At 45.2% G+C, this 24,474-nt stretch overlaps 4 protein-coding genes across 5 annotated transcripts; 2 read left to right on the forward strand and 2 right to left on the reverse strand.

Moving 5' to 3' along the window:
* Positions 1-399: 399 nt before the first annotated feature.
* Positions 400-6,108, forward strand: LOC139663726 (leucine-rich repeat-containing protein 59-like). Of its 2 annotated transcripts, XM_071542446.1 has the most exons (8): positions 400-578; positions 748-861; positions 1,194-1,253; positions 1,539-1,697; positions 2,227-2,331; positions 2,498-2,570; positions 3,644-3,835; positions 4,696-6,107. In XM_071542446.1, the coding sequence occupies exons 2-8, from the start codon at positions 763-765 to the stop codon at positions 4,974-4,976; spliced, it is 969 nt and encodes a 322-aa protein (XP_071398547.1). In that variant the 5' UTR covers positions 400-578; positions 748-762; the 3' UTR covers positions 4,977-6,107. The 2 variants fall into 2 exon arrangements, with proteins under 2 accessions (XP_071398547.1, XP_071398548.1); XM_071542447.1 differs by lacking the exon at positions 400-578 and having other exon boundaries at positions 750-861; positions 4,696-6,108.
* Positions 6,109-8,504: 2,396 nt separating this feature from the next.
* LOC139663727 (alpha/beta-tubulin-N-acetyltransferase 9-like) lies at positions 8,505-11,893 on the reverse strand. The gene is given in 7 exon segments (XM_071542448.1): positions 8,505-9,338; positions 9,433-9,527; positions 10,178-10,237; positions 10,604-10,685; positions 10,687-10,745; positions 11,353-11,462; positions 11,776-11,893. Coding segments are annotated over 7 exon segments (789 nt in total). The 5' UTR covers positions 11,868-11,893; the 3' UTR covers positions 8,505-9,047.
* Positions 11,894-12,382: 489 nt separating this feature from the next.
* Positions 12,383-15,618, reverse strand: LOC139663728 (synaptotagmin-15-like). Its single transcript, XM_071542449.1, has 7 exons — positions 15,437-15,618; positions 15,087-15,271; positions 14,121-14,413; positions 13,853-14,020; positions 13,615-13,723; positions 13,275-13,457; positions 12,383-12,522 (listed from the first exon to the last, which is right to left on the reverse strand). The coding sequence occupies exons 1-7, from the start codon at positions 15,616-15,618 to the stop codon at positions 12,383-12,385; spliced, it is 1,260 nt and encodes a 419-aa protein (XP_071398550.1).
* A 5,532-nt stretch (positions 15,619-21,150) lies between these two features.
* On the forward strand, positions 21,151-24,277 carry LOC139663729 (elastase-1-like). Its single transcript, XM_071542450.1, has 6 exons — positions 21,151-21,283; positions 21,460-21,569; positions 22,998-23,092; positions 23,268-23,548; positions 23,756-23,919; positions 24,098-24,277. Exons 1-6 carry the CDS (start codon positions 21,151-21,153, stop codon positions 24,275-24,277), a joined length of 963 nt encoding a protein of 320 aa, XP_071398551.1.
* The last annotated feature ends 197 nt before the right edge of the window (positions 24,278-24,474 follow it).

Below are 24,474 nucleotides of genomic sequence, written 5' to 3' on the forward strand. Positions count from 1 at the left end.
TTTCAGTACCTTCACTTTGTCTGCTTATGATGCTCATCTACATCTGCATCTACATATTCATATACATACATATACATATACATATGCATATAGCAAACATAATGTATTCATTTAATGGAATGAGTGTCTACATACTGAGTTGATGTGGAAATAAAGAATAAAAAAAAAACTTAAGCAATGCCCTCTTATATTTCCCATTTCTTTGTGTGTGTGTGTGTGTGTGTGTGTGTGTGTGTAATACTTAGAAGGCATCAGAATAATTGCCGTACATGGAGAGGAAAAGGGAGAGAAATGTGTCGGTTCCTCCGGTGCTGTAGGCGGCGCTGTTTTCTCTAAAGTCCCTGCAGCGTCGCTTCCTCACTGCCAACTGTTCTGCTGGAGTTCAATCAGTGACGTGGATTTTCATTGAGGCAGTCAGTGCTATCACAAAAATAACAACAACAAAAAACAGACTTATCAGTGCGTTTATGGTGTCGCAAAGCTCTTCCCTTAATTTTGTGTAGACTAAGGTGTCGGACCGCTTCACTCTTCCTTCGTTTGTCACACCTGAATATTATTTTTCCACAGCTTTTTAACAGGTGAGCACATCATGGTGAAACGTTACTTCACTGCTGTCAAAGTATCGGCTAGCTTTGGGCTCTGAGTTAGCTCCTACAAGTTTTACACGAAAATACAAACCATTATGTCATGTCAGCCATTATGTATCGCATGTGTTTTCTCACTGGGTGGATAATTTCCCCTCCACAGCCAACGGACACCAGGATGAGTAAAGGCAAAGTGCTGAATCTGAAGGATAAGATCAATGGAAATGAACTGGACCTGAGCCTGTGTAACCTCACCGAGGTGCCAGTCAAAGAGCTGGTAAGTTACTCCCTGCCTCTGTCGGCATGCTGTGGCTTAGCTGGTGTCATCTGATAACACAGATTTATCCAAACTGTTTGTGCTGGTGATCCCCCTAGGAGCGCCTCCAATAACTGATCATCCATAGTGTGTAAATGACGTAATATCACACATTCAATACTTTGATCATTTGATAGAACTACAACTTTTAGTGAAGTCTGTGTTCTGTGAACTTGAGTTTGTCATGGTGTGGTTTCAGCAGATTTCCCATGATGCTTCTTAGTTAAAGTTAATAATATGCTTAAGGATATTATTGCAGCTCATATTATAACTATTATGTTTTATCCCAATAGGCTGCATTCCCCAAAGCAACAGTTCTGGACTTGTCTTGCAACAATATTACCTCCCTTCCTGTGAGTACGAACACATAAATACTGACCAGGCGGTGAACCTATGCTGCCAAATGTCTCACACTACATATGTTACTTCCAGCAATGTACAGCAAACACTGGAAACTGTACGGTTTGCGGTGCCTAGCTACTGCCAATATCCTGTATTTACTTGACCTTCTCTGGCACTGTTGGCTGCCTGGCAGTTTTGTCACTTAGCCTGTCAGTGTTTCTGCACATTTCCCAGCATTGTTACTGTGGTGAACGGACTCGATACACATTTTATTTGGTTGGGTTTCTTTAATGCAGCCAGAATTCTGCAACCTGACCCACTTGGTCAAGGTGGACCTGAGTAAAAACCAGCTGACCAGTCTGCCAGATGAGCTGGGGAACTTGACCAGCCTTCAGCACCTGGACCTGTACAACAACAAGCTGAGCGTCCTGCCGGTCAGCTTCTCTCAGCTCAGGGTAGGTCCCACACACAATTTTGGTGATCATTTTAAAATACACTGGATAATGTCAAAAATGCATAGTCATCAAGTTAAAAACTCAGTTGTTTTTCCTAGTTCCTGAAAAGTTAACATTTTGGTGATACAAGGTACAAGCATATCTTTCCCTGTAGTGTGTTCCTGGTAAAATAGAGGTGTGCCGATCCAGCCCCCAACTACTAGTACTTAGATCAGCAAATGAAGCTGTCCTGATATCAATAATTTAATGACAGTATAACACTTTTGTGTCTCCTGTCTCTTGAAAATGCAAATCAGTGAATGCAATTGATGTACTTGTTACTGGAATTGTCCTATAATAGGACAATTAATAGGACAAGTACTGGGTGACATGAATGACTGTGAAATAAGTAGGATTGGATCGGTTCTCGTATCAGCTGTGAAAAATTGGTGTGCGTGTCTGAGGTTGTTTTTCTGTTCTGATGTCTTTACTGTTTCACTTACTGTGTGTGTGTGTGTGTGTGTGTGTGTGTGTGTGTGTGTGTTCTCAGAGTCTGAAGTGGCTGGATCTAAAGGATAACCCACTGGAGGCCGGCCTGGCCAAGGCTGCAGGAGACTGTCTGGATGAGAAACAGTGCAAACAGTGTGCCTCCAGGGTAAGAGAGCGAGAGGGGCACAGCAAGGGGAGATCAGAGAACAAACAAATTAATGTATAAATGAGGAAGGGAGCGGTTGATCAAGACATTTGTAGACAGTATATATCATTTCAATGGCTAAAACTTTGGCTGTGCTGTAAAGGACATTGTATGTGTTTTGTTGTAGGTTCTGCAGCACATGCGGGCTATTCAGGAAGAGGCGGATCGCACGAGAGAGAAGCGTCTCCTGAGGGAAAGAGGTGGGTGCCATAGTAAATCACTACTGACTACTGAACTGACCTACTGCCTACCGTTTTGATCACAAAACATAAGTAGTATAATCTCCCTTTCACTGGCAAAAACAAACCTGATCTGTTCCCTGGTGCTTTCTCATCTCACTTTACCTCTATTCAATATACGTATAATCTGCCACCTCTCTCATTCCATGTTACTTCTCTATTTTATTTTTTGTTTATTATTATATATAATTTCATTCTCTAATACATTTAAACATATATTTTTCCTTTCCCCCAAATAATCAGTTTTGATGTAAACAATAAACCTTTTTTCTAGGTTGTTCTAGTGTAAATAGCTTAGTGAGACACCTGTCATGTGACACTAAAACTCTCCATTAAAACCTGTATGCATGAAATTGTCACCCCTGAAGTTAGATGATTAAAATCAGATACTCTCTTCCATTGGGGGTGAGCAACATTGATTGGCCGAGATCCTGTTTTTATTGAAAGGTCAAAATCGTCCCGATATGTTCACCCAAACCTGGGTGATTTAAACCTGCCTGATTCAAGTCATTGTCCTCCCACTTCCCTGCCGTTGTGGAGACTGTGGATAGAAAAGAGCTGATGCTTTGACCTGCCCAGTTGAGTCACAGCCTAATTGGAGGGTAGTGTCCCACACATTCCACTGCCATCCTGATTTTCTTCTTTCTGCATCGTTTACAGGGGAGTCATACACAACCGCAGGCCTTGAGCAAAAGCAGACATCTCCTCACGGTGTCCTAGCCAACGATGCTTTAGTTTTCATACATGCCGCGTGCCCATTTCTCTGCTGATGCTTTCCTAATAAGTTAGTGAGGAAGGAGGCTGAACTAGTAATGATTCTGCATTTCCAGTCTCATAGGAGTTTCACCTGGAACGTCACATTCAACTGAAGTGTGGAGCTCAGGATGTTTATGTATGTTTTTTTAGGAACACAAAGCAGGCACAAGCCATCTGAAATGCAGTCGAGATAAGAAAAAAGGGCAACAAACTGTCAACTGTTGACAATGATTGCATCTCCTCTAATCATATTTCTCATCATCCTTCGATCACATCAGAACTGGAGAAGAAGAAGGAGGCCAAGCAGAGGGAGCGGGAGGCCAAAGAGAAGGAGGCTCGTAAACGGGAGAAGGCCGAGGAGAAGGAGAAGAGGAGGAAAGAGTACAATGCCCAGATGGCAGCATTGGCTGCACAGGAGCAGCAGAAGAAGAGGAAAGAGGAGAAGAAGAAGAGGAATGGACAGGCAGCAGGTAGGCCCATGCTTCTGGATGTGATGTCTCTTAAAGGGATTTTCAGAGCTCAAGTTTTTAAGAAGACTGTCTGGTTTATCATCCACTGAGAGCCCTTTCAGTCCATCCTTGGTTTTTGAAATATTGAAGGCAAACGTTGTTATCATATTAGCAATGCTAGCACTAGTCAATAGGGTGAAAACGCTGACAAATCACAAACTAATTCCTCATTTACAAGAGGAACATGGTTTTCCAAAGACCATTGCTCAAAATTGCAAACAGATTCAAACAACTCCTGCTTGTAGTATCTAAAAAACCAAAACACTGATGCAAGTGCTTTTTGGATGGAATTCAAATTACTCTCAGTTCATGAATAATAAAACAGGCTTCTTAAAACCTTAATTATCACTTTATGAGGGAGAAAGTATTGTGATACCATACCTCTTCCCTCTGCGGTCATTTACTCAACTTCCTATGTATGAAATTGATATCTACATTAAGAGGCTGTTTTTATCAGACTACTAAGCAAGGAATCTCTGTCTGTATGTGTCCTTCGCATATCTCGAGAACCGTTCGTCCGATCTACTTCACACTTGGCGGGTGTATTGCTGGGGACCCAAGGACATGCAGTGTCGGATTGGACACGCAACACGTTCAATATTAATAAACTTTGAATAAACAAGCAAACAGCACTGTGCAGCAGCGGGGCTCAAAGCAAGCGACTGGAAGCGCAGTGTGAAGTTGTTTGGATGAGCGGTTCTCGAGAAAGCTGCAAGCAGCAATACCGGAGGCCAAGCAATCGGCCCGTTCCGAACAGGCATGTTTTGAACGGGCACTGCACTAGTTGTTCTAATGCAGCCACTCTCATTTCATCTCTCCAGATAAAAAGGCCGTTGTGGAATCGGCCCCCAAACCTAGACGCTCTCTCATTGGCCTACTGTTCAAGCTCCTCCTCCTGCTGCTGCTGGGATTGGCTGGCGCTGCTGCCGCCTGCCAGCTGACGGACCTGCGGAAGGAAGCCGTCTGTGTACCAATCAACGTGGCCGTGGATGACGGCCTGTCCTGGGCCAGGGAGCAGGAGGGCGTGGTCAGGCAGCTGATGCAGAACCTGTCGTCCATGGCCAAGGAGCTTCTCGAATCCACACAGGCGTCGAAGAACTAAACAGCCGTCTGCCTCCCTCATCACTTTAGGGCCGCTGGGTTCCCACTCTTATCTGTGAATACTGGGAATGATCACTAATCAGTAAAAAAAAAAAAATTGCTATTTTGTTTTTAAAAATATGCTGAGATTGTGAATCTCTTTAAGATGGGAACCCCTGCATCCCCTCACCCTGTTTTGCTGTGTTGGGGATGTGAAGAGTCTGGAGAGATAGATGGAGGGGGATGGACAGATGCCTAAAGATCAGCTTAAATTCCTATGGAATTGTCGTTGCTCTTGTGTCCTCTTTGTACAACAGTCTGTTTTTTTTAAAATGGCATCGTCTCAGACGACACCCTATTGACCATGTTGTGCACTTCCTACGACCACCGCCTTATGGTTTGCTACTCAGTGCATTACATGGAGGATGGGTTGTGTTTGAGAGAGTCCAGTGAAATGTTGTGTCAGGTGGCCCTGTCTGTGCTGCATTGAAGTCTTAAATCAAGTATAACTGCCAATCAGGATTATGTATCGGCCGATGTTAGATCTGGCAGTCTGAGCATGTGCTGTAAAGGCTGTGTGAATGTTAAAGTTCACCTGTGCGTCTTCCTTCTTTCTAGTCTTACATCAGTTAAACCGGTTAAGTCTCACACCTGATACGCTTGGCATACACACTCTTCTCAATGCCCAGATCATCAAAAGTTTAAAAGGGTTCAATGGTCACACCATGCTTTAGGCTCTACTACCTTTACATTAACTTCCACAGACACCAGCTATACCCACAATCCCCTGAGCCTCTCATGAATAAGGACCAAGTGTTTAAATCGAACTAGCTGTCTACAACTACAGTGTTAATTCTGGAGATGAAAGCTAACCTGCAATTATTGTAGCGTTCTCTCCCTGTGTAGATCGCCAGGATTTGTGGACGTGCAAATTATTTTCTGCTGTCAAGGTGTCTTTGTGTAAAAAGCTGCTCAGGCAGTCCGCTGCACTTGTTTTTGTAAAGCTTTGTCCATGCTCAAGAATTGTCAGCATCAATAAATGGCTACGCACTGCAGGGATGTTTGAACATCGTGTGTTTATGTGAAAGAAGCAGAATGATGCCATTTGTTTAATGCATCTTGCCAACTGGAAAATACTATAGATTTCTTTAACTAGGGACTAGGACTTGGGACCCAAAGTGGCTGAATGAAGGCCAGATTAAACACTTGTTAAAATGTGTGTTTACCTAAGGTGTGCTGGCAAAGAAAAATCTGCCGTTTTGATAAGAATATATGCATATTTAGTTAGTAAGGGTGGTACTGGTAGATTTAAGACAATTCAAGATCAGAAACCTGAGAAAGCATCAGTTGATCTCATTGAGCTTTGATCAAGCTTTGTTAAACTTTGTTAGCGTCTGTGTTTTGAGCCGTGCAAACAAAGTAGATTTACCAATGGCTGCCTCCTCTAGACAACACGCATATATAAGCTGTAGTAGTAGTTTGGTTTTTCACTGCTACAGTAAAAGTTGTCCCCTCTAATCTTTCTGATAGCTATAAGGAGGAGGCAATACGAGAGAAAAGGCCAAGTATTTATTAATTTATTATATACATGCATAAATCCTTGTGTGGATAGACATTTAAAGAGTTATAGCTTGCTGATGTGGCTTAAAGGTGATAAAATTACCATTTTCTTCTGCTTTTATACAAAGACAAATTATCAGTGAGAAAGAAATGATTAATGTACTCAAGGAACTTGGAAATCAAAGTTTTGATAACTGAATTTATATACTTGCTGCAAACTACATAGGTCAAATACAAATGCAGAGAAGCTGCAAGTAAATGTATTTGCCTGGGATGAAAGATTTACTTCCCATTTCCTGATCAACACAGTAATTGTTTATCTTAGATGTATCCATGACCAGCAGAGTGAGCTGGTGGTGGACAATACCACCTCACAACAATAATGTGAACTGGCTATATGACAAGAAGACGCCATAAACCACTTAATGTGATGTTCAGGCCCAGGGAGCAGACTGGGAGGGTAAACCACCACAGCCACCATTAGCCTGAAGAACCAGCGGAGGAAAGCTACGGTGATGAAGAAGTCCAGCTGTCCAGTACTCAAGCTCACTTGATGGGCAGATGACGTGTGGGAAAGTTGAGCTTTGAAAGTGAAGAACAAAATGCCAGGAAACCGCCTGCGGCTATCAAGGTTTCCATTAGTGTGGAACTGTTTTATGTTTCCTGAACAATACGCAGCAAAGAGGATTTTCTCCTTGAATGAGTTAATCCTTCAAAACAGAGGGAGAACAAGGGAAATAGTAAATTAAGAAACATTAAATAATTCTGTTACCAAATGGGAGTTAATTGGTAGTTGGAATTTAAATGCACCGATAGATGACAACAGTCAAATAAAATATCGATTCAATAGAAATAGAATGTCATGAGGTAAGATTATCAATGAATAAGACGTCCAGGTTCAGCCCATGAAACTTAACTGAACCTTAAAAAAACTGACAAACCAACACCAACTGTATGCTGCATGCCCACAATCAACATCTTCCTCCAGATCTACCAAACATTTGAAATCGCTTGATATTAACACTATTAACAAAAACTGAAGAGACTTGGGTTTGGAATGATACACATGATGAAACATATCTGATATGCCTCAATATTAGATATGAAAATGAAAAGCACAACATCAATAAAGTTTGTGCAGTTGGCATTTAGATTAGTCTGGACAGCCATTCTCCAAGAAAAAATCGTGAGAACTGCAACGGACTAATGTGGCAATTAGGAGAAACATGAGACAAATAATCACAAATATGTTTGCTATAATGATTTCTGATTTCTCATCCTGCTTAACAGATGTGAAATATTACTTAATATTTTCCTTAAATGCTGTTGTGCTGAATACACAGACAGCCTCATTAAAATGTCTTTTAAAAAGTGTCAATTTCTGCACTTTTACTTTGAATATGAAGTTGTTACAGCAGAAGTGTTACTTCTTGGCATCATCATCATCATCATCTTGGCTCCTGGTCAGATGAAAAAGTTTGATCTAGTCTGGCATTATGAAGGCAAAACCCCTTCAGTATCATCATACAGGCCTATGCAAAGAGATCAAATGTTCCATATCCGCATCTCTAAGACTCTGCACACACATCACAAACCACCATGAATGAACCACTAAACAATATCCCAGTCGGCCACTCTTTCTCTCTCCTCCTCACACCAGAAACCACCACAAATGCATCGCTAAATCACATCCTGAACCTCAGGAAGTCTCCATCTTCCCTCCTCTCTCTCCCTCCCGACTTAAGAAACTGCCACACATGCATCAGAGAAAAGTGATCAGACTGGTCTTCCATAGAGGTAATCCAAAGTTCCCTCATATTTCCCCCATGAATACTCTCATACTGAGAAAAGCTAATTTAATGTTACTTAATGGGCTTTTAATAGTGTGTATGCATGAGGGAGGGGAGAGGGCGTTGGTCAATTAGTGAATTGAGAATTGGTGCAACATGACAAAACCTAAAGGGGCTATAAAGACAACAACATCCATTATTTTGATATTGTGCTCCCATTGAGCAGGAGTGTGTGTGTGTGTGTGGATCAGACAACAGTAAATAAAATGTTTTTGTGTGCACACGTCATGTAGTTCAGTGTGCCGGAGTATTGCTTATCTATTATCCTCTAACAACTTGTTCGTTTTTAGTAAAAAACTTTTTTTTCCACTCAGGCCCATCCCATCATCCTTCTGTCTGAGCAGCATCGACCTTGGATGTTTTATTTTTGTGCAATGGGTGCAGTATGCAGGCAATATTTACTTACCATCACAGCCTCAGACATGGAAACCAATTACCCAATTTCCCCACAGGGATCATTAAAGTTTCATCTGAGATTAAAAGGCTCCAATGTGTTTCAAAAACAGGATGCATTTTTGTGAAAACTGTCTTTTCTACAGTACATTTTCAGGAATAAAACATTACAAATAACATCCTGGTTTTACAACTAAGAGACAGCAGAATATAGGAAGACAGATATAGGAGACACCTGTGTGTGTGCATGCATAATCATAAATAACAGACCGGATTTCAGCTAGGTTTCACTACAGCCTCTTGGCAGCATTAGGCCAGAGTTCCTTTGACCAATCACAACAGACATGTCCGTGGATCTGGAAGCACCCAGAATGCACCGCTTCCCAGTCGAGAGTCCTCGGGAAGCGTTTACGCGGAGCAGCGCGTCGCTTCACTGCGCGGTCAGTGCCTGTCTGTTGCTGCAGGTCAGTCTGTAGGTCTCTCTCCTTCATGTAGGCCGTGTCGCCCAGGAGTCTGGTCCGGATGGACTCGTCCACCGTCACCCCGAGGGTCACCTCCCTGAACACCTTACACACCGACAGCTGCAGCGCACAGGGGGATGGTGGTTAGACTCACTGATGTCACTCATGCCCTTCTTTGTCTACTTCATACGACGGGACTGTTTGCCCTCTTTACCTCGTGGAAGTGGAGCTTCTTGAACATGGCGATGCTGACTTTGTTGGCCAGCCCGATCTTCGCCTCGAACTTCTGGATCCCCAGCTTGGTGACTCCTGGTGGAGGGGAAGCACATGCATCAACACCACAGCAGCTACAATGTTATGACCATTGCATTCCAGCTCCATATTATTAGTACAGTATATTCCAGTGGTGCTGCAGCCTGAAACTTAGAGAAGAAGTCTTGCGCTTGAAAGGTTGTCAAGTTCGAATTCCTGGGCTGGCTGGGAAAATCCAGGTGGGGGGAAGTGAATGAGTAATGTTTTCCCCTCCCTCAGCAATTACTGCCGAAGTTCTCTTGAGCAAGACACTGAACGCCCAACTGATCCAGTGAAGCTGCTCAGATACACAAGGTTCCCACACTCACTTGGGCATCAAATTCAAGAACTTTCAATGACTTTCACGGTCTTGTTTGGTGAAGTTCAAGGCCTCAGAATGGGCATGTTTTGGGGTAAGACATAGACACAGGTCAAAATTAGACATCACAAGCTTTCAAGGCCTGTGGGAACCCTGACAACAAGGCTGCGGCAGCACTCAGTGTCTCCCTGGTGTAGCTGTGTGAACATGTGTAACCCCCCCCCCCCCCCACCTCCCCCTCCTCCCCCCACAGCGACGCCATCACACCGCTGCTGTCAATAACAACACATGCTCGGTCAGTTTGCCTGGTTAAATAAAGGTTAAGAAAATATTCAGAGGGACTGCTCACCGTAGCACATCATCATGTATGTCACCTCCTTCCCGATGCCTTTGCCCCTGTAGCTCGGCTCTGTTGAAGACAAGGAACCACATCACTACCTGCTGCGGTGAAATAAAACATCAACGCTGTATCCTGAAGGCAAATAGAGTCTATTTTCGTTTTTTTTGAAACTTGGATGAGTGGATTTTTCACACCTCCACGATAGCATGAAGCTTTGGCACTGTTATTGTTATTTTGTTATTGTTTTTGTTATTTAGCTCACCAATATATATTCAAGAAATGAGAATATACAAAGGCCACACTGAAAACTAAACAAATGTCAACCATTGCACAACTTTCTCTTGTGGACAAAACTACTAAGTAAATTATAAATATGTCAGATGCAGAAGGCCTTTGCGTTTGATGTGTTTGTAAGAGAAACATGTTGTGTGTCACCAGCGATCATGATCTCCAGCTCAGCCAGGGAGGGGTCACTGGGGTCAGTCAGGAAGATGTTGACATCTCCCACCATGCACTGGCTCTTCTTGCACCTCGGGGTTCGTCCACCGCTGCTTGTCCAAGATGATGAAGGTGCACTCTGGCAAGGCAAAGGTTTTTACAGGAAACAAGAAACGAACCAATGAGGGAAAAAAAAAAGAACGTTGGCAGTTTTGTTCCTGGAGATGGGCAAGAGGGATGGAAAACCTTTTCATTAAATGGAGTTTGAAATATTTCCCTTGTGTGCAACCTCAGCATGTGATCTCAACTGATCAGCCACCATCAACACTCACAAACACTGATTACAGATTATTTATAAAGGCTGTAAGCAGTCAAATCTGTCTGCTTCTAGTGTCTAAGAAATACAAAACTGTCACCTTACAACTAAAGTGGATGAATTAGAAAAAGTATAAAGGAAGGACAGATTCAGCTACTCTTCAAGGCCGATAGATGTCCTAAAAAACATCTCTATTGGTACAGAAAAAATAACGCATTTGAGCAGATAGCCCTCATCAGGGTTACATGACAAAGACACATGGATTGTAAATACCTTTCCTTCAGCCTTAAAGGTATTTAAAATCCATGTCTCTTTACCATGTAACCCTGATGAGAGCTTTCTGCTGAAACAGGCTGTTTGGTGGGGTTTGTTTTAGTTTTTTTTTTTAGAGCATCCATTGGCCTCCAATTTCTTCTTATTTCCAGCTTACTGTCACTGTCCTCCCTCCAGCTCCTCTGCATGTCATACTCCTGGTCCAGGGTCAGCGGCTCTGAGGCCGTCAGCTGCTGCAGCTCAGGAGACTTCATCCATTCATGATACCTTACAGTGACAAACAGAGAGGAATGGAGAACCTGACAGATACAGGGATGCTGATGTTGAACCAGACTGTGGGGTCTGAAGGTAAAGCAGAGACTCTGAGACAAGCAGGATGGATGTATGAAAGGTAACAGACAGGCAGGCAAGCTGGACAGAGATGCCCTACACACTACATCCAGATATATCTGGCTGCAGCTGGACTGGTGTGAGTGGACTATCATTAAATCCAGCGATTAATTTACCTTGCATACAATAAGGCAAGCGAGTCCACGGTGCAGCCAGCTAAGCTGGGAAACCCCGTACTGTGTGATATTACCTGGGCACGTGGTCTGCATTGTAAGGAACCAACACGACTTTCTCTCCTTCCAGTAAAGTATTCTCATTGATCCTCATGATGCCAAACAACATGGAATAACAGAACTGAACGGCACTTCCTGATTTCGCACTCGTTGATTCAAGCTGCAGCTGCGCTGGTTGCCTCAAAGACGCATGTCGCCACCTACTGGACGAGATGGGAAGTGCTGCAGAGGGGGGCAGGTCAAAGTCTCCGGTCAAGGTTTTGTTTACGCCACACTACAGACCTGTTTACCATGCTGAACAAAGTGGACGGAAGATCATTTATATGTATTAAAAAGCTGTATGTAGATTTAACATTCTTCATACCAAAAAAAGGGGACATTTTTTTTAAAGCAATTTTATTTTACCCCCTCTTGGTTCCAACAAGTTACACCAATTCCTGATTCAGTAATGCTCCTTCACCAAAACCCTCTCCCTCATACACACACGCACACCAGTATTTTTTGCAAATAATTAACACATTTTGACAACACATTTTTTTTTATTTCAAAATTTGCATCTGTATGTAAATACATGTGTTTGCCCGTGTGAGTGTGTGTGTGCTTGCATGCTTGTGTGTGTGTGTGTCAAGTGCCCCTGCCCAGTCCGTGCCACTGTTTGACCAGCTCCTGCGGTGTGTTGACCATGTCCATCCAGTGTTGCAGCTGTGGGCCCCTGGCGTACATGAAGGGACCCAGCACCACCACTCCCAGCAGGGCAGGAGGCTCTGAGGAAGATGAAGAAGTTGAGATGAAGATGGTCTCAACCCTTCAGGTCCTAACTCGACAGAGGAAAGGCTAAGAGCGAGGGTTATGAAGTGAAAACCTTTGTTCTCGCCTTTCTTCAGGTTTGGTAGTGAGCAGATGTTAGTCAGATTACAACATCGTCACTGTCGGGTTAAAACGGGTGAAATTTCCAAAATATCAGCTTTTCAGGAACTGAGAAAAACAGCCTTGTTTTTTTAGCTTGGCCACCAGGCATTTTTGAGTTTATTCAATTATTATTCAATAGGTTTTGACAGTGTTTCATAAGCCCAAGGCTCCTAAAAGTTTCTCAGCCCATAGAGTAATCCTTGTGTATCCTTATCCTTCACCTGAAGTTAAAACATTAAAATCAACAAAATTGGATTCACAAGGTTTTCACATGACAACAAACAGAGATATAAAATGAATTCAGTTGCTTTTTTGGGATTTATTTTTGTCGCCTGGTACAATTAAACCAAATTGAAGCTTTTGCACTCCAGGCTGCCTCTGGGAATAGAAATAGAGTAGGAAGCATGTGGATTAAATCAAAACTGATTAAGATCTGGAAGTGAGAAAGACTACTAAGGCAGGAGCAAATATGTGCGTCATACTGCAGCTGCCCTCTTGTCCTCTACACACTGTATGTAAGATCCTATGAAGATTGTGTTAAGACTGTGTTATACAGTATATGCAACATGAAGTGTATATATACAACATAATAATACTATTGTATCACCTGAGCGGATGGCGTGCGGCTGCTGCAGCTCCAGCCTCACACAGGCCTCGTCCAGCTGCTGCGCTCGCACTTTAAACGTCATCCTGTGGTTGAAGTAGGGCTCGACCTCACCCTTCACCACAGAGCTTCGCTTGGTCTTCACCACCTGAGTGTGTATCTGCAGGCTCACCTGGACACACACACCTGGGAGCCACACACACACACAGATTTTCCTCATCTTTCTCTTCTTACCAGGACGTCACAGCTGCACACAGGCCTGAATGTAACCAGCTGACTAACGTACCATTCAGTCGTTTCCATGTAAAAGCATGTTGTACACACTCATCCACAGATCTTATACCTGCATCTGTGTGCAGCTGCAGGCCTCGTGCCCTCAGTGCCACCACAGTGAGGCGCTGCAGAGACGGACTGTAGTTGAGAGAAACCTGCACATCACCCAGCTCTGAACACTGAGAGAGAGATATGAGAGAGAGGGAGAGAGAGAGAGAGGTGTGGGGGGCAGAGGGATGAGGAGGTTGAGTGCCAGTAGTTATATGCACATGTAGTGTGTGTTTCTCTCTGTGTGTGTGTGTGTGTACCTGTGTGTCCTCCTCTGTCTCCAGGTCTCTCCACAGCACCCTGCCAGCCTGACCCAGCTCTCCCTCCAGAGGAAACAGCACCCTGCCCACCGCATGCCGCTTGCCGTCCTGCTCCACGCTCAGCACACACACACTCAGGGTGCTCTGAGACACACACACCCCTGACACCTGGGGAGAGAACGTGTGCATGGGAGAATGTGAATCTTGTTTTTCTTCTTGTGACTTTGGGCTTCAAGGATGTGTGTTGTGGAAACTCGTGCCTCCTCACCTGGAAAACGAAGCAGTCGTTGAACTCGGGGTCGGGTCCCGTACCCCTGGCCTTGGCCTGGCGAGGCCGGCGGTCATCAGGGAGGAGCCGGAGCTCCACCAGCGTGACGTTACCGTGGAAACGGGGCGGGAGGTTGCCGAGGCGGAGCAGCGAGACCATGAGTTGTTCCCGGGTATGTCGATACTCCACAGCAAAGCAGAGGCGCGTGGCCATGCCGGGAGGAGGGGCCACCACCTCATTCAGAGTGGGAACACAGTACAGACCAGCCAGCAGCGTCCCCACTGGGTACCAGCCTATTGGACACAGGTATAGAGTAAATATACACTATCACTCAAAAGTTTGGACACATTTTTCTTAATTTTCCACATTTTAGAATAATAGTAAAGACATCAAAACAATGAAATAATACAAATGGAATTATGCAGTGACCAAAAAAGTGTTAAACAAACCAAAACTATCTTATATTTTAGATTCTTTAAAGTAGCCACTCTTTGCCTTGATGGAAAGGCAAAGGCTGGAAAGAAATTCATACATAGGCATCAATTTCACTATTTATATTTGCCTAAGAAACTAATTTCAAGCATTTAAGCATGAGCCTTTAGATCAAAATGGCTTCAATCAGGTGTGTCCAAACTTTTGACTGGTAGTGTAGGTGCATGGTAATTAAACACATAGTACCAAATATCATAGGATTTGTATAGGAATCTTATTGGATTTTACATTTACATTTTACATAATATATAGATATTCTATTCTATTCGTACAGCCATAGAGAAAATAGTCCACCTATAGATCATGTTGGCTGTTAACTTTAAGTATCTTCCTTGAATTTTACTGTCAGCTTACAAAAATAAAGCGACTATTATCAGCCTAGGATACTGTTCAACAAGGCCAGCCCGTGGTAAGTGGTAACATACTGCAATGATGCAATGAAGGAAGGGAAAGGAAGAGCCTTAGTTGACCTACTCCTTACTGAAAGTGATCCACGATGGGCCAGTATGTCTCTCTGGCCCTCCACCTCCACCTTCACACCCTCCTCCTCCTCCTCCTCCTCCTCCTCCTCCTCCTCCTCCTCCCTCTCCTCATTCTTCACACTGCCTTGGTTTCGTGGTGTGAAGCGGGGCGGCAGGGTGAAAGGGATCTCATCCGGCCTTTCACAGAGAGAGACACAGAAAGGAACATTATTAAAGGTGCAAGTCAAACTTTTCAGGGAAATTATGTTAATAAATAGCGAGGCGATTCTGGATTGGAGCTTCAAGATGATGCCTAGTTTCATGCTGAACTGCGATATACATGTTTGGTGATGCGGCACTAACCTGGACCAGGAACCCTGAGAAACCAGGATGACTGGAGCAGTGCATGCTGGGACTGACGGCACTATGGAGACCAGCTCCTGGTATTGCCGCTGGCCCTTCCTCCTCCACAGATAGTAAACCATGACACCCATCAGCAGAATCAACAGGAGAGCCACGGACAGACCCACAGCCAACACTAACATCTGGTCTGGAAACAGAAATTACAGGTGGAAATACATGATATTAAGGCCAAAAGCATGAGGGAGACAGAATGAGAATGACAAGGGTAGAGAATGAGATGCAGAGAAACAGTGAATCAGGTCCAAGCCGGTTTTCTGCTTACCTGCCATGGAGAAACGATGGAATATTCAACTCCAACACTAACAGACTGGTAACTATCTACGGTTTTCCATTTTTGTCCGATCAACTTTCACTCAGATTGACTGACTCTCCCAAGCTGGAGCTCCTCCCTACCGTTAGTTCATCAAAGTGAGAGACAGAGAGAGTCTTTTCTTGTTGACTTCCTTGACAATAGTATGCGCACAGTACATGTGTGTTTGCTCCTTCTGTGCTGTTTGTGCCGTCTCTTTAGAGCCATGAGACACAGCTGGCTCATTCTCACCACTTCACTCTGTTATCTGGCTTTTTTTGTTAGCTTTTTTTTTTTTTTTTTTTAAAGCTGCTCAAACCCCTTCAAGTTTTTGTCTTTTCCTCCCATTTCTTCTCTTTCTTTATACTCATCCACTGCTGTAATTAGTTTAATCTGATTCTTCCCTCATAATTACCATATCAATAATTGTACATACATTTAATATGGCTGTCCCTGATGATTGACAGTGCCTGTAGAATCAATGACCTGAGCTTAACTCTGAATCAAAATGCTGCTGGCTCTCATTATAGCTGCTTATCCACCCCCTTCTTGTTCACTTATGCACGCGCACACACACACACACACACACCCACACACACACATACACACACACACTCAAACTGTTCAGAGATTGGACAAGAGCTAATGAGATGACAGGAGGCTAATCCTTAGAGCTAAAGGTAGCGTAATGGCACTCTCTCATGCACACACACACACACACACATACACACACGTTCACAGGAAAATATACATATTCAGTGGCACCATCTTCAGATGAGAGAGGGTCCAGTTACGAGGGAAGAGGTAGAGGAGGAAGCTGAAGAAAAGACAGAAACGAGTGTGTGCAAGGCTGTGAAAGAGGATGGAAAGGTGATCTTCTTAAGAAGTGAGAGAGTGAGCGAGAGAGGAAGAGCGGAAGGAATGAGGAGAGGAAGTCAAGACGCCATTTAGAAGTTCCTGCTCTCAGGCATGGAGGAGGACAAGACAGAACGCAGGGAGTGAACAGAAAGGTAAGAAGTTATACTTTTCTCTGACAGCATGGGTTTGTGTACAATGGACGGTCGTACTACTGTGGGATTGAGTGTTTATTCTTCCAGGAAAGACATGGAGGAAGTTTAGGGCATGGCAGTGATTTAAGCCAAATATAGCCTACATGCATGTGTTTTTTTACTACTCATAGTCGGGCACAAAAGTATAGATGATTTCAATAGATTTCAAATAGGTGTGTCAGTATTCATATGACTGTTTGAGTTTCTCATACCAAAGACTGGCATCATCTGCTTTTTACACACACAAACACACACACAGGAATGAAGTTAGGCACAGCACACACACTGACTCTGTTGGAGGACGCGGCAACAGCTAGTTAACTCTAAATTGATTTTTGGCCGCCTATTTTTATCCTCTGCTTTATCTCCTCTCATTCTCTCTCTCTCTTTTTCTCTATTGGCTCTCTCTCAGTGTCAAGCAAAGGCCAAATGCTCTCTTAAATCTGTCTTACTCAATCCACCTTTTGTCTAATAATCTAATAATCTGGACTGTGTAATCTGATTAGGCTAATCTGGGCATGCATGGGCATGTGTGTGTGTGTGGATGTGTACTGGCTGGGCTGTGGCTTGTGTAAGTGGGCGAGAGAGAAGAAAGAGAAAGAATAAATGTAGGATCAAGAACGATTCAACGATCAAAAACTTATTTTCCTTCTTTGCGTTTTAGTGTTGTTGCCATGGCGAGACCCGGGCGGCCCGCGTCTGAGCACTTGCAGTCAGGTGGCCGCCACGTCAGTTCCTCCAGTGGAGCAGGGATGGAGGAGGAAGATCAGGCGCCCATTTTCTCCCTCTCCAAGAGCTCCATGGATGTGCTCATGTCAGCGGGACCGCCATACAAGCGGGACCCGGCCTGGGCCAGAATGGACCTGAGACGCAGCTCCAGCACCAACACACACTCTGAGCAAAATGTGCTCACACTCCAGCAGCGGCACGCTCATATATTGCAACGCGGCAACCCACCAAACAGCCACCAGCCCACACTCACAGCCCAACATCACGCGCACACACATGGCTCTCTCCCAGTCAGTGAGCGCTGGATCGCCAACGTGGAGCGCTGGAGTGTGTGCAGCGGGAGCACACACAGTGGCAGTAGCACTCCAGACACTGTTGTGTGGAGGGAGGGGACTGTGCGCCCCTGGAGTCTGACCCAGGACACCCTTGGCTCTAGTGCACCAGACTCTCCCATGTCCAAACTAGCATCCCCCGCTACCACACCCTCACCCTTCATCTCACCCCTGCACACACCCCCTTTGCCAGACCCGTTCTCACCTTCGCCGCTAACATTACCGCTGAACACGCATCGACAGGAAGACGCACCCCTGCCACCATCACCCTTGCCGTCATACTCACCTGAACCCCTCCAGTTCACCAGTACAGATGGTGAGTGCTTCCTGGAAAAACATGCCCTTACCTTTCAGTTTCCTTCCCCAATCCCCTCCTGCATTAGTTTTAAGGAGGAAGGCGGATTTGAGAGTGTTTCACCAGAGCCTGGGTGCCTTGTTGATGCCGCCGGAGAAAGGCCGCCCAGCCTGACTTTCAGCCCTGGAGGCACACAGTCCCTGGGGGTTGGTGCAGGAAGCCCTGTGGATGTCCAAATGTTTATATCCCCATCACCCAACCCTCAGGCAGAGGGACGAGGATCAAGGGGAGGACCCTCTGTCTGCCATCTGGAGTTGCCATGGCAGCCAGGACAAAGCTGTCCAACTGGTTCCTGCCCTTGCCGAGGATGGAGATCACCCCTGGTCTCTTCCCTGAGCGACTCGCGGTTGGAGGATTGCTGCAGGTGCAACTCCAACCACTCATCACCCAGGGCTCCAAAGGGAAAGGTGTTCAGGGAGGAGGGGACCATGACGTTGGAGGAAGGGACGATGACGTCACAGTTGGACTTGGTCGATGCAGCGGTGCAGACGGCCTCTCCTAGTGGCTCCTGGTGGAACCTGAGGAGGAACATGTCCCACATGTCCTCCTCCTACATGGGCTCCCACTCCATCTTGGGCTCGCCGCCTGGGTCAAGGCTGAACCTGAGGTCCTCACTGGGGTCCAACTCCAACCTGGTGTCGCCTTCCTCCAGCATGTTCCCGCTAGACAGTGAAGAGGAGGATGGCCCGATGTACACGGTCAGCCCTCCTTCCTTGCACCCCCTGGTGAGGAGGAGGTCCTGTCTGAAGGTCGAGGGGGGGGAGAGGGGGAGGAATGAGCTGGGGAGGAGGAGCAGCATGAAGCAGGTGCAGTGGGATGAGGACGGGTTGACGTGGGACGTGTACGGAGCATCCCTGGACCCCGAGGAGCTGAGCACGGCCATACAGAAACATCTGGAACTCCAGAGCAGCAAGAGCAGAGACAGCCCCCGACCACCAAAACACAAGTCAAAGAAAAAGACTTCTAAAGCAGCAGAGACTCCTCTCATAGCAAACATAGTGAAGGTCGTGGTCCCAGAGCCCCCAGTGATGGTTGATATGGCAACTTCTATGGTGGAGAGTGAGAGTGAGGTGCGGCCGGAGGCAGAGGGGGAGAAGGAGTTGGAGAAAGAGGAAAGTAATAAGAGGGAAATGGCAGAAGTTGTGTGTGTAAACAGCAAGGCAGAGGGAGATATAGAGAAAAAAGATGGTGAAGGAGAGGAAGAGGAAGTATATGGAGAGGAGGGTGCAAGACATCATAAGTCATCCGCCGGTGGGAGTGGACACAGCCAGAAGAAGAGTGTGATAAGGTCATGGAGGCCCGGGTGGTGTGGGGGCTCCAACAAAACCAACAACTGATCTGGGAGTCTTTCAGATCCACAGCTGATCAAGTACTCAGTTTTGCACTAATGGAACTCTGAATGAAGCTGAGAGAAACACTGGCAAAAGTTGTATCTATGTGGTTTTAAATATAAAAACCTGTTGTGGTCTTAACCTTATTTTTTTCACCTGAAGAATTTGGTAAATGGATAGATATGTGATGTTGGATCATTGGTTCTTCACCTCATTACGATCTGTTGTTTAGTGTTAGGTAGATACAAATACATCTTGTGAAGTTCAGGTGAAGATCAAGAGTTAAATTAATGAGACTACTACAAGGAGGTGATACAACAGTGATTAGCATAAATGTACAATAAACCCAAAGTTAAGTTTTGTGTGTCTGTTGCGTGTCTGTAAATGTTTCAACACCATGTTTCTGTTTAGGGGGATTATGGATGGATGCTTGCACATGAGGAAAACACAATGGAAAAGGATCCTAACAGAATTCATGCTGTAATTCCAGATAATATTCCAGATAATATTCCAGATAATATTCCACGCAAAATCTAGATGACTGGCCTGACAGCCACATGTACAGAGCTCAAATATTTGCTTTGACAACAACCCATTGCAATTTCATGCGTATCTTGTTGCTCACTGTGCAGTCAACCCCTCCCCCCTCCCCCCTCTCCCTCACTGACTTACCAGACTCACTCTGCTCACTTGCTCACTCATTCACTGTGGAAAAACATACACAAAGTCCAGTAATGTGTAAACTTGGTGAACCATGGCGGTGGTATGACCATTCAGGCACTGCTGTTCAGATGAGCAGGCACATTCTCTCTCATTCACCGTAGTAAAAAGCTCCACTCACTAGTTGCTTCCACTGGAGTTATTGTTGTCATATTTCACCGGTTAGGAACAAACAACACAGATATGTGTGTGTGTGTGTGGGGGGTGGGGGTGCTCTCTCTTGCTTTTATCTATTCATTCATATCCTGGGATCTTACTTGAGGATGTTGATCTCTCTGTCTCTCTCATTCACCTTCTCATTCCTTCTCCTACTCCCAGCTTTGATTCTTACGTATGAATATTAATATAAACCATCTTCAGTCAGATGAATGTGCAGGTATCACACAGCTTTTCCACCTAGTCATGTTTGTACAGGAAGAAGTGAATGCAGTCAGATGGGGATCTGGGTTATCAGAGTTTAAGGTCATTCGCAGGTCACTATGTAATTTGCATAAGATGCCATGATACTGGATGAGGTGAATGTGACTCTGTGTGTGTACAATGCTGTATTGCCTTTGTCCTATGTACATGTTGTGGTGTATATGAGCAGTGAGCATATATGTATGTATGTGTATGTGAAAGTGCTGATGGGACTCCCCGAATCCACTATCTCAGTGGCAGTGGAAACCCATAGCTACAGGAGAACAATCCAGCGCTTGGCCTTTGTTGTGGCACCACCCATTGTCCCCGGAGGTGTGCTGTTGTGTGTGAGTGTGTGTAATGTGTACCTGTGTATGTACATCTGCGTGTGTTTGCTGCCTGGTATAAATAGCATGGGATGTGTGCCGGCCGGCGATTCTGAGGAAGACGATGGCTGTTCCAGGACCCCCTCCGCTCCTCCTGCCGCCACTACTGCTGCTGCTGCTGAGCCAGGCGGCCCTGCCTGCAGCTGCATACACACTGACCCCGGGACGCCAGCCACAGCACAAAGTCCTCCACCTGGGTGAGGGGAAATACACACTTGGAATATACGAGAAAACACGCCTCCAAACAGCAAGGATCCTAGAGACTACTGTTGAGAATTACTTTCCTTGCATCTTGACATTTTTGATTTGAATGTTTCCTCTGTGGTTGTTGGGACTGTATCTATTCTATGTGTGGTGTGCTCTCTCCTCCTAGACTGGCCTAAGGATTGTGGCATGGCCCACTACAAGCCCAACATGGTTGAGAGGATTGTGTCTGGGAACGAGGCCAGACCTCACTCCTGGCCATGGCAGGTCTCACTACAGGTATTTCTGTCTTTCAATTGAAGTGGCTCAGTATTCAGTGGATCAGTGGTTCTTAAAATGTTTGGTGCTTAGGGACACTTCAGCAACAAATTGAAAATCTATGGGACACCAAATTATTGATTGCTTGACCCTGGTATACTTGTGTCTGTACAAGAAGGTTTTAGACCACTATATAGCGTAAAGACAGCCCTTCTCAAAGTAAGGAATTACTTCCCTCTAACAGCAGATGGTGGAGAATGTTTGTTACTTATCACTTCAGACCTTAGGACAGCATTTGATGCAGATGATCATGCAATTTTAATTGACTGCCTTAAGCACTGGGTGGATATCTCTGGCTCAGCACCGAGGTTGCTTAGATTCTACCTCTCAAGTAGAACTTACTGTTATAATAGGTAATTCTTGTCTATTCTTGTCTGTGGGGTCCCTCAGGGCTCAATTATAGGCCCAATCCTGTTCTCCTTCTACATGCTCCCACTTCGCAACATTAGTCGTAAACATAATATCTTTTTCATTGCTACTGAGATGACACTCAGTCATAGCTTCTGTTGAAACCTAGTGACCCAAACTCCATAAACAATTTTAAAAACTGCTTGGGTGTCTCAGAACATTTTGCAACACAACTTTAACAGATCTGAAATAACATCCTAGCTCCAGACATCTTGCTCTAAAGGATCTTAGTATAATCTTTCCTCCAACACACAGCCAGTAGCCAGAAACTTAGTAGTGATTTTTGTCAATGACTTGACTTTTGAAGAACAGGTAAAGAGAGTAATTCAGTCTTGCTTTGTACAGTTGAGAAACATGACAAAAATCAAGTTGTTTAAATCCTCTGCAGATGGAAGGAAATGTTATCAATGCTTTTGACTCATCTCAAGACGACTGTAGCTCCTTAATTTCCTGCCTCAGTCAAAAATCACTTTTTAACTGGTGCCAAAAGAAAAGACCCTGTTAGACCAATTAGAATAGAATATAGAACCGATTTTAAGATTTTACTGATCATGTTTAAAGCATGACTAGATCTGGCCCCTACCTACATTACAGACCTTGTAGTCCCTTATGAGCTGGAAGTTGGAGTTGAAACCCACTGGACTATTTGATGAATAAAAGAGGGATCAGTTGATGAAATGATCATTATAGCAGTTCACTCAATAGACTCATAAATATGCCCTAGAGGCAGAGAGGCTGATCAAACACTGAAAGGCTGCTGGTTGGATATCCAGCACCAGCAGGTGCTGGATATCCAATCCAGCAGGTGCTGCAGGTGCTGTGCTAAGGTGTCCAGCAACACTGTCAGGGACACTGCAGAGACACTGCAGTTGGGGCAATCCCCAAGGGGCAATATCTATTTCTGGGAGAGATATAAGGTAGTGAAATAATCTTGAATAACTGTAATCATTGAGGAGGCTGTCTGATTGTTCTCTCTCCTAGGTTCGTCCCAGGGGCAGCAAACACTACATTCATGTCTGTGGAGGAACTCTCATCCACAAGAACTGGGTCCTTACTGCTGCTCACTGTTTCCAAAAGTAACCCACACAAACACACACAAAAACACACACAAAAAGACACATTGTTCAAACATCGGTTGTGATGATAATGTTAGCATAACATAGGCTGTTGCTACAAATAACAAAGAAACAAAAGAAACAAAAAAAAGATCATGATGCAAGGCTTTTCTTTAATTCCCTGTGTATTTGTCAGGGGTAAAGCCGAGGACGCTGGGAGCTGGAGGATTGTCCTGGGGAAGCACCAGCTGAAGCGTTCAGAGACACCAGAGAGGATTTTCCCAGTGAGGCGAATCTACCGCCATGAGCATTTCCGTTACCCCACGCACAGCGAGCTGGACTACGACATCGCCCTGGTGAAGGCTGCCACAGATATCGTCCCTTCCAACTTCATCCGCTACGCCTGCCTGCCGCGCAAGCAGATCAGCCTCAAACCAGGGCATTACTGCTGGGTCACTGGCTGGGGAGACACCCGGGGTGAGTGTGGGGTGGGGGACGGATGAGTGGGTGTTAGAAAGATGGGAGAAGGGGTGTGTGTGAAGACGCTGACTGTTGGGAGAAGGACTGAAGGAGAGGGGGCATAAGGATCATGGAAAGGGGAAGAAGCACTGGGAGAAGCAACAGAAATCCATAGGATACCACAACAGTTGTGTTATTTGAATGTTGTGCTTTAACACATTTCAGGTGGGAAGGAGAATGTTTCTCTGGCTGAGGCTCTGAATCAAGCACGTCTGCCTATCATTGACTTCAAGACCTGCCGGCAGAAGAAGTTCTGGGGCGACCGCGTCCGAGACTCCATGATCTGCGCTGGGTTCAGAGACACCGAGGGTCCACCCGCTGCATGCCAGGTAGGACCCACCTTGGCTGATAGCTTGAACATTGATTTCATGAATGAATGGATGGATGAATGACTGGACAGATGATGGAGACTGCATTAAACTGCATTAAAAATCTTGCGATGTACATTTTGCACCTTGGTCCTCGCTCACCGTCACTGTGATAACCCTCCTCTCCCTCCTGTCCCAGGGTGACTCCGGTGGTCCTCTGCTGTGCCAGCTGGGGCGGGACCGCTGGGAGGTGCACGGCGTGGTGAGCTTCGGTCCCATCGGCTGCACTGTGGAAAACAAGCCCAGCGTATTCACCCGCACCGCCGCCTACATCCCCTGGATCGAGGCAACACGCATCAGGGACTTCTTCCTGCACTGAGCACGACACCTCACCCAGTGCTGACAGCAAACATAAGCTCTGCTCTGTACTCTGTCACCTCTTGGATGTCTACATATTACTCCAAAGTGTTGATTTGTCTAAAAGTCTCACAGCCCCACTCATGAATGTTCCCCGGTTTCCTTTTGGATGACACCATTTCACCATTTCTGCATTATCCCTCACTGGTCTTGAGTGAT

This window comes from Centroberyx affinis, unplaced genomic scaffold (genome assembly GCF_046629955.1).
Source record: "Centroberyx affinis isolate AG114_WGS23_722 - 3 ecotype Tasmania unplaced genomic scaffold, CSIRO-AGI_Caff_v1 ptg004106l_1, whole genome shotgun sequence".
In the NCBI taxonomy this organism is placed as follows: domain Eukaryota; kingdom Metazoa; phylum Chordata; class Actinopteri; order Beryciformes; family Berycidae; genus Centroberyx; species Centroberyx affinis.